Here is a 9385-nt window from a genome sequence, read left to right on the forward strand (position 1 = left end):
AGCCACCAGCTAAAAATATTTATAAACTTCTAACCTGCACGTTCTGAACCATAAGCACATAATGGGGTCTTGCGCTCACTAGGTGGCGGTAGTCACCATACACCGCGGATATTACCCCCCCAGTCTCCCAGAAGAAGACATCGCCGACTTCGTTGTTTTGCATCCTCACTTTACTTACTATTCTTCACAAAAACGGGGTTAAACGCGGAGTCCTAACATTTTGCTTGACGTAGTTGTGCAACATGATTGCATAAAGACATTTTTGTTTGGTTTTATCAACAGCGGTGTTCCATGTGCGTGTCTTGCTAAGCTGCAAGGCAACATTTTGCGCCATCGTCGTGTCTTGCTTTGTGCAGGACAGTGCTAGCCCTTCATGGGAATACTGTAGGTAAAGCCAGTATTGACTTTGCTTGAGCACGATGGCGACCCAGAGAGCGCTTCCTCAGAGTAAAGAAAGTCTACTGCAGAACTACAACAAGAGGCTGAAAGATGACATCAGGTCCATCCTGGACAACTTCACCGAAATCATCAAAACTGCCAAGGTACATGAAGGTGATGGTGTTGATGTTGTATCTTTGTTCATGTACTGCAGTGCCTCTTCACTTTTATTTAGAGTCAAGTAACTCGTTTTTACATAAGACGCTTGCACCACAAAACCAAAACATCACTAAGAATTGCTTAAATGATGATCATCATTTGTCACTTATATACTTTAGTATGAAATGTGGGCTTGTGTAAAGTTTTGCACAAATACCTGTATACACTCAGGTGGTGAGAATTATTCTGAATAATGCACACGTTTTTTTTGTAATTTCTGCTATTTAATGGAGAGCATCACTATGTGTCGCTGGAAGCATTAGATGAACAAAGATGTAATTGTGATTGATAAATTATGTGAAAAAAGTATTTTCCTGCGGCACCCCAATGATATTTCACGCCTTGGTTGCGAATCACTGTGCCAACAGCATATTGTGGGATCCACGTGCCGCAATTTTTGCAACAGCTCATCAAAAGTTTGGAAACACTGCTGTGTTCAAAATAGTGGTTCTGAATTGTTGTTCCCTTGGGACCTGCATTTTCTGATTGTTATCGATCTGTCTACAATCCACTTTTGGGCAAGCTAAACAATTGGGAATCACTGCTCTCAAATGTTGTCATTGTTTTGTCCCTCAGATAGAAGATGAGACACAGGTTTCCCGAGCAACTCAAGCAGAACAAGACCATTATGAGATGCACGTACGAGCAGCGAATATTGTAAGTACAAATCCAAGGAAAGCGTGCCGAATGTCTATTCATGTAAATGAACTGATTTAAACCCTCATTGGATTTACATGGACTTAATGGTCATCGCTTAAATCTTCTTAAAATCCATGTCGGTTAAAGAAATTACATTCCCATGCATTGCTTTGATAACGTTTCTGACGCTGAAGCGTGTGCGGGTTCTCCAGGTTCGCGCGGGTGAGTCGTTGATGAAGCTGGTGTCGGATCTGAAGCAGTTCCTCATCCTGAACGACTTCCCCTCGGTCAACGACGCCATCAGCCTGCAGAACCAGCAGTTGCGCTCGCTGCAGGAAGAGTGCGACAAGAAGCTGACCTCCCTGCGCGATGAGATCGCCATCGACCTGTACGAACTCGAGGAAGAATATTACTCCTCCAGGTACAAGTAGACTCGTTCTCGACACCCCCACCCACCACTGTCCTGCGCTCCCACCCTCACCATTCTCCACTGAGCCCCAGAAGCAATCATCATCTTCATCATCATCATCCAGTTGTAGCTATTTGTGAGTGGTGGATACCCATGAAACCAAATAGTTGCCCTCCCTAAAATAATCTAGTGCCTTGCATTCTGCTGCTGTTTCAAATGAGTATGGTTGACATTTAAGAAGACATTGAACAAAATATCAGAAGGGTTAAAGCAGTTCTTAAATTATGAGGGACATTTAAATATTAGGTCCATTTTGCTGACACGAATGATTGCCGTAAATTAGCTGTGTTTCACAACCCTTGAGCCAAGGCAGATATTTTAAAAGAGTAAAAGAGTAAGGAATTGTACCGCCTGTCGTTGACATAGAGAGATGAACAAAAACACATTATTTGTAGTAAATAAATTATTTTGTTGAAAATAAAATAGGACAAAATGTGAAATTGGCTCATTTGGCGCAGCACACCTCTCTCAAAGTAATGTGCCATAGGGAATCTCTGGATTGAGGCACCAGGAGAATTGGATTGTTTATTAAAAGAAAAGAAGCGCTTTTTCTGAACAAAAGTATATATAACAGCTGCACACTCGCTTGCCACTTTATTAGGTGCAGTTTTGTCTTTTACATGTTTTTTGGTGGGGGGTGACTGTTGCTTTAAGGTGAAATTCTAAAGTCACTGGTCGGATAGACATTCTTGTGTTGTGAATGTATATTTCCCTCGAAATATTGGTTTCCATCATCGTGTGATGTACTAAAACACGGTCAATCTTACATGGTTGAACATGTGTGCTAGTTGTGCGCAAAGATCCTAATAATGATTAAGAAATAAAGTAGAGAGGAAAACTGCAATGGTGTGGACCTGCGTCACTTTCTGCATCTGCTCGGCTTCCCCTCCCTCCTCAACTAATCATCTTGACAACCGTTGATTAGCATCGGCTGCGGGTTCTTCGTCAGCTTGTTGCCTTCATCAATATTCCAATTCTGGTGCTTGATGCTTGATCTCCACGCTTGCCTCTGACTGACTGAGTTTTCGTGGCCGTATGAATGTGCTCGTTCTCACTTGGCGCTCTTGTCTGCTCCTCTCCTGCTCCTCTGTACCTCTGCCACGCTGATTCTTTGCCTCCCGCTGGCCTTCCGCACCTCAAAGCTACAATCAGTGGGACAGCGCCGACCTGCCCTTGTGCGAGGCGTACCGGCGCCGGGACAGTTGGGCTTCCCCAGGCAGTAGCTGCAGCTCCAGCCAAGGAGAGCAAGAGGAGATGGAGGGACCTCCGCAGCAAGATGTCAATCCTCAGCACCACCTCAACGGACACGCGGGCGCCGCTCCCATCGATAAACCGTGATTTGGGGAGGATCTACGGAAGGAACCTTACTTCCATGGGTAGCTATGCGAAAATTGTTATGAAATACATTCCACTGAGTTTAATCTGAATGTATTCACACAATAAAGCTATTTTGTTTCCAGTTCCAGTACTTGATTATTTCTGTACTGCATCAATATTAAATTAGGTCTTCATGAACGTGAACGCCATTTGAAGTTTTTCATTTATCAAACTATGCACATTTCCATCACTTGAAACTGGGTTTCTGGTAATAATAGTACCGTAATATTAATTTGTAACGTGTTCTGCCATTATTCTGTGGCATGATGCTAATGAAGAACATAAATCGTGTGGTGTTTTTATTCTTTTTATTAAAAACAAATGAATGGCAGTCATGGAACTTCAAATATTTACATTATTTACATCATGGTCGTGAGTTAGGAAGATTCAAACTCAAACTTTGCTTCTGATGCTTACTTATAGTTCCCTTTCCCATCTCTTTAATAGAAAGTATTTGCCTTCTGTTAAATAATGGTAAAGTTTTGAGATATCGAATTTGTGTACACCTAATCGTATATAAAACAAAAATCTAACTAGATCTACCTTGCCTTTTTTTCATCATAATACACTGGGGCAGCCTTTTTATTTGGCCATTTGATGGGAAGGAGGCTTCATTCTCAGCAGACGTTTTCTATCAAAGCATTAATATCGTCGATTCATCTTCTTGAACTTCTCGTAATGGTAGTCATCAGTAGCCTTTTCGTTATTTGGTCGTTTGCGGAAGTTGGTTGGCTCTGTTGCTGTGAAGTGACAAGGTTTAATGAGAAATATGTTGCAAATACCCAAAGGGGAAAAAAAGTGTTAGTGGATACTTACTCTCTATTCCAGGTTTCTCAGTGTCCCCCACGCGCAGTGGTCTTGGTTTGGGTTCCTCTCTATCTCGTCTGTGATGCCTGTGAGCTGCGTTAGAGTCCTCATGATAGACTGTGGGAAAACGAAATTAGTGTAGTAGGAAGACATTTCACCATTTAAAGATATTTACAGGATGTTTAAACATACAGCGATTGTGCTGAACATAGTTGACAGCAATGTTGGTAGGTACAAATGATGTTCCGTTGTCTTTTTTCTTGTTCCTTTGTTCCGCAAGCAGTTTGGCTTTGGCTTCTTCTGTCTGGATGATGTTCTTTATCTTCGCACTGAACAGAAATGAAATGTAAGTTGTGTTTTGTTCTCAAGTATCTTCGTTAAACATGTTGAGAGTCTCCATACTCAATCCCAAGGTCGACTTCAGGGATTCCACTCAGCATTTGATTTGACAACATCTCTTCTGTCTTCTTGGCAGAGTTGACTCGAATGTTCTCAGGCAGCTCATACAGGTGGTCCTCTGCGTTTTTCACCTTGACCTTTTGTTCCTCCGCCTCCACGAGGCCTTTTTTTCTTCTCAGCTCTGTTTCAATGTATTTCATCCTGACGGGACACGTTTATCAAGGAAAATGTTGACGAGCAGGCTGATTACATTACATACACACAACACATTACTGTACTTGGGGAGTAGAATATGGCCTCAGCCTTGGTATATGTTAAAATGTTTATTATTGGTAGTAATATTATTATTGATAATGATGACTGGTTTACATGATTAAAAATGTAATTTTGTTCTGCAATATCGGAGATGCTTACATGTCAGCATCTTCATCTCTTCTGTTTGTCTCGGCTGAAAAGGAGGTACCCAGATTAAGATCTGTATCCTCCTCTGTCCTATAAAAACAAATGCAGTATATTAAAGATATTGCCAACATGGTGAACACAATCACTGAAATTGGGTTTATAGACACTGACATGTCTCGATTCCGATCCTTGACTATCTTCATGTCAACAACCCCTCCAGTTTTGAGTTTAAAGGGGTCATTCTGTAAAATGAATGATGAGTATATGTTATTCACAGCACTGTACAACAAATGCACAAGTGAACAAGACGAAAAGGGCATGTTATAGAAATGAAGTCAATATTACGTTAAACAGCGTACTCACATTAATCTCAACCTCAGGTGGCAATTTTTCTCCAACCAATAAGGCAGTCACGCTGTGAAAACAATAATAGTTATTGGCTTGTTCGTAAATTTAAATTGAACTCATTCTTTGCTTCAGTTGTAATTGAAGGACTACCTGACTCCATTCTGACGTCGCCGCAAACTTTGAAGCTCTTTGGCCTCTTCTACTTTGCATCTAAACGGAATAAGAATAGAACATAGACATTTGCTTGAGTGAGAATAATGAAGATAAGTTCATTATGTTTACATTACTAGTTTACTGTGGCTTAGTTAGCGCTGTTAGCTTGCTCAACGTTAGCTCCGTGTCCCTCCTGTAATGTTTAATTTGTTACCTGACTTCCCGAGTCGTTTCATCCTCTTCCACATCTGAAGAGTCTCTTCGCCTCCTGAAGTTTTTGCCAGAAGGCATTTTAATAAACAACCTTTAGTTGCCTTCCCTTCTGAGCGTGTATATCGAACAAAATGTTCCACCTAGTATGACGGGGACAACTCTAAACAGCGCACAACAACAACGAGCCAGCAACTTCCGGTCTCTTTGGTTATCAAAACAAACATGGCCACTTCCAGGCAGGTCGGCAGTTTGCTGGCTAGATCTGCAAGACTTTTGCGTCCGTAAGTCCTTTTTTTCCCTCATCTTCCCACAGGACGTTTTCGTTCATTGACTTCATTTCATTGAGAGGTAGAAAGCAGAGGGAAGAATCCCTTGTCAGCTCCTTCACTTCCCGGACGTTGAAGGGATGCTACCACGCCGCGGTTGAAATGTCGGAAAGAAGTCGGTACCGATACCGCGGTCGGCAGTTTCACCTTTCAGACTTTAAACACTGCGTCAATACTTCTCTTGAAACTTTCCTCTGACTGGGCTGTGATACATGATTCGGGTAGGCGGTTCCAGCTATTAACTACACGGGTAGAGAGAGTGGCGTCACCATGGATGCGTAACCTCCTCGGTTTGTATAGCTTCAAACTGTGACCACGTGTCGAAGTATCATTATTTAAGATGAAATACTCCCTCAGGTCTTCACCAAGTTCGCCTCGGAGAATGCGCCGGGTATATATCAGATCTCCTCGGTGACGACGGTAGGCCAGAGAGAAGAGATTCAGCTGTTCCAGTCGATCTTCGTAGGAAAGCTGGTGAAGTTTTGCGACTGTTTTCGTACCGCGACGTTGAACTCGCTCCAGCATATCGGATTCGTACTTGGTCAATGGGAATACTGCAGGCAGTCCGTACTCAACAACTATAAGCGTTGTTTATAGAAATTGTTGTAAAACACCGATGGCCACAGAAAAGTGGCTGATTAGCTGCGAGCGGCTATTATAACTGAAGTGTGACGTACGTGATGTCACCTGATTCTAATGCCACATGCCACATCGTTATGATTGGGAAATTGGGAAACTATTTTTGCAAAGCTCTTAGTCGTTATTTATTGTCCCATATATGTTTGTTTGTTTTTTGACAAATATGATGTCATACGGCGTCAGATACGCTCTCTTCTGAGCTTGTCATGTGCCTGATAATGTAATAAATGATCAGGAGAGTTTGCATTCACAATGAATTTACCAGATAAGATTATCCTGCAAAAGTGTATTTCTTGTCCCATTAAGTCTCTTTTTTTTCCTTCTTTGTCATTTTAGCTGGCTCGATGCCCCATGGCAACTTGCTGCCTCTCACAGGTCTGTCTTTGCACGAAAGCAGATATCTGAAACTGATTTTACCTAGAAATAAATCAACATTGCAAAGGGTTTCGATAGAATCTGAATTTCTTCGGCAATTGTATAATAAATCATACACTACAGTGTATGATCACTATTAATCATTATAAGTGAAAGGTAAGAAATCATTTGTACCTTAAAAATGGTTATGAGTCAAACTGACATGTAGATTATGTAAAATGTAGAATAGATGGAATAGATCTTTATTGTCATTGTCACACATGTACAACGAAATTTAAAAAGTGCCAACCGATCAGTGCAAAAAAAATTAAAGAATAAAATAAAAAATAAATAGAATAAAAAGATGACAAAATACAAGCTAAAAACCACACAGAAGAACACAGAAGAATAGAATGTGACTATTTTCACTGTTCTAACCATTCTCATTTGTCTTGCTGGCAGTGTGTGCCGGAGTGCTGGTTATCACTGGCTTTCACATGACACTCTAATCAAGAGCAGATGGCCTCAGCAATGGTTTGTTCCTGGTCTGTATCTTAGTTTTATGGACGGCCATACTGTCGTTCGTTACGATGGTTGTGATGTGTTTCATTGTGCAATGTGTCTTCGTAGGGAGGAGGATGTTTGTGCAGACACAGGACACACCAAACCCAAACAGCCTCAAGTTTCTGCCCGGACGCATAGTTCTTGAATCAGGAACTATGGATTTTCCCAGCCCTCGTGAAGCATACACCTCACCCTTAGCCAGGTACATTTTACATAAAGATTTTGATATGTGACGTCGTAGAAAATAAGACCACAAACATTATACACTTGAACCTCTTAAGATTGAATGCAGTCAGTTATGGGACGCCGAACAACCTCTGATTTTGTTTGGATTTTACATAATAGAAAAATAACATTCAATAGAAATAGTGTATACCAGAGTCAAATTGTTGTGATCAAAGCTTTTGTTGCATGGCCATTACATTTATCATGTTTTTTGTATATGGAGAGAAACTTATTTTATTCTTATTATAAGACATGAAAACCAAAATGTTAATAATAAGCATTGTTCTATGTTGTCTGCAGACAGCTATTTCGGATTGATGGGGTCAAGAGTGTCTTCCTGGGCCCTGACTTTATCACCATAACCAGGGTAGAGCATACCAAGTTATACCAAGTTAAATAATAAACAGAATGGAGTCAAGTTGTCTGGAACATTTTTTGTGTCCCTTTGTAGGTTGATGAAAATATCGAATGGAAAGTAATGAAACCTGACGTGTTTGCCACCATTATGGACTTTTTTACCTCTGGGCTCCCAGTCGTCAATGAGGATGAAAAACCTAGTGAAGACACAGGTAAAATCGACTCCATCATGGACCTTTCTTTCAGCGGACTCATAAGGGATGACGTTTTTTACTCTTTGCAGCACCGTCGGATGATGACGATGAGGTAGTTGCTATGATCAAAGAATTGTTGGACACTCGGATAAGGTGGATGGTGTTATTAAGTTGCTTGGATGGTATATAGCCGTCCATCCCTTGGTATCATAGTTTTGTCTTTTTTCCGACATTTTCCTCAGACCCACAGTGCAGGAAGACGGAGGCGATATTGTGTATTGCGGCTTCGAGGATGGTGTGGTGAAACTGAAGTTACAGGGATCCTGCACCAGTTGTCCAAGCTCCATTATCACTTTAAAGAATGGAATCCAAAACATGCTACAGTTTTATGTCCCCGAGGTTGAATCGGTTGAGCAGGTTGGTTCTGATTCTTGTTGCATATTTGTTTATTTAGCTCGGAGGGGATAGCTGTGATAGTGTGCAGGATTCTGGGCTTCTTTGCTTAAGGGCCTTCCCTGTGACTCAACCTCAGATAAGAAGGAAGAAAGTGGATGGATTCATTGTTTGTAGTATGTAATATGTACTATTAGGAGAGTTCCGTTTATAAATATGTTCAGCAGTGAAAATTGCTTTTTTTTCCCTTTTAACGTTCGTGTTCTTTTTCACCCCCTAAGGTGAAAGATGAAGAGGAGGCTGCTGAAATTTGACTGATATACGAGGACAACAAGCGCACATTCCTCAATGCACTGTCCAATAAGTAACTCATATGGCTTGGGATACAATACCACACAGTGGGAGTACTCATTAGCCTTTATGCTAATCATAAAATCACATGATTCGATTTGTGTATAGTATATTCAACACAACAGTACTACCACATCGGGCAACTTTTTTTTTTTGCTCGATAGTCATTTCATTTATCAAACATGTCCTCAAACTGCTACTCCAAAGGAGTTTATTCATTAAACGCACAATATTTATATGAATAAAATTTATCCATAAACATTCTGTGTTTTCCTGTATCTATTTACCATATTTGTAGATAGGATAATTCAATTTTAAGATATGATTATAACCATGGTTTGGATTGTAATTTTATTTTTTAGTGTAATTATTCTAAGATAGAAGTGAAGAATCATTACTTTTTAGGATATTGTGTAACTCCAAATTGGAGTTAACCCAAGAGGAGCGTTGATTTTTGTTTCCTTTGGGTAAATGCAATAAAGGTCTGTCTTTGTGCAGTGACGCTGACAAACAGGCAAAACATGGATCCGCATCCGCTTGCCACGTCAGGGCAGACTACGTTGAAAGGTATGTCTTGA

General features: G+C 40.8%; 3 protein-coding genes across 7 annotated transcripts; 2 read left to right on the forward strand and 1 right to left on the reverse strand.

Moving 5' to 3' along the window:
• The first annotated feature begins 109 nt into the window (after positions 1–109).
• Positions 110–3164, forward strand: med22 (mediator complex subunit 22). 2 transcript variants are annotated; one of them, XM_061277808.1, is made up of 4 exons: positions 110–542; positions 1174–1254; positions 1449–1657; positions 2848–3164. In XM_061277808.1, exons 1-4 carry the CDS (start codon positions 420–422, stop codon positions 3041–3043), a joined length of 609 nt encoding a protein of 202 aa, XP_061133792.1. In that variant the 5' UTR covers positions 110–419; the 3' UTR covers positions 3044–3164. The 2 variants fall into 2 exon arrangements, with proteins under 2 accessions (XP_061133792.1, XP_061133793.1); XM_061277809.1 differs by lacking the exon at positions 2848–3164 and having other exon boundaries at positions 112–542; positions 1449–2549.
• A 211-nt stretch (positions 3165–3375) lies between these two features.
• On the reverse strand, positions 3376–5548 carry lg5h9orf78 (linkage group 5 C9orf78 homolog). Its single transcript, XM_061277803.1, has 9 exons — positions 5406–5548; positions 5189–5248; positions 5054–5105; positions 4862–4932; positions 4703–4780; positions 4292–4489; positions 4082–4218; positions 3899–4006; positions 3376–3822 (listed from the first exon to the last, which is right to left on the reverse strand). The coding sequence occupies exons 1-9, from the start codon at positions 5480–5482 to the stop codon at positions 3725–3727; spliced, it is 879 nt and encodes a 292-aa protein (XP_061133787.1). The 5' UTR covers positions 5483–5548; the 3' UTR covers positions 3376–3724.
• A 40-nt stretch (positions 5549–5588) lies between these two features.
• Positions 5589–9068, forward strand: nfu1 (NFU1 iron-sulfur cluster scaffold homolog (S. cerevisiae)). 4 transcript variants are annotated; one of them, XM_061277806.1, is made up of 10 exons: positions 5862–6020; positions 6088–6204; positions 6706–6744; positions 7186–7268; positions 7354–7489; positions 7813–7879; positions 7964–8081; positions 8153–8216; positions 8306–8480; positions 8738–9068. In XM_061277806.1, exons 5-10 carry the CDS (start codon positions 7362–7364, stop codon positions 8768–8770), a joined length of 585 nt encoding a protein of 194 aa, XP_061133790.1. In that variant the 5' UTR covers positions 5862–6020; positions 6088–6204; positions 6706–6744; positions 7186–7268; positions 7354–7361; the 3' UTR covers positions 8771–9068. The 4 variants fall into 4 exon arrangements, with proteins under 4 accessions (XP_061133788.1, XP_061133789.1, XP_061133790.1 ...); XM_061277804.1 differs by lacking the exons at positions 5862–6020; positions 6088–6204 and adding an exon at positions 5589–5685; XM_061277805.1 differs by lacking the exons at positions 5862–6020; positions 6088–6204 and adding an exon at positions 5589–5685 and having other exon boundaries at positions 8153–8175.
• Positions 9069–9385: the final 317 nt, after the last annotated feature.

The sequence above is a fragment of the Syngnathus typhle genome, linkage group LG5 (assembly GCF_033458585.1).
Source record: "Syngnathus typhle isolate RoL2023-S1 ecotype Sweden linkage group LG5, RoL_Styp_1.0, whole genome shotgun sequence".
NCBI lineage: Eukaryota > Metazoa > Chordata > Actinopteri > Syngnathiformes > Syngnathidae > Syngnathus > Syngnathus typhle.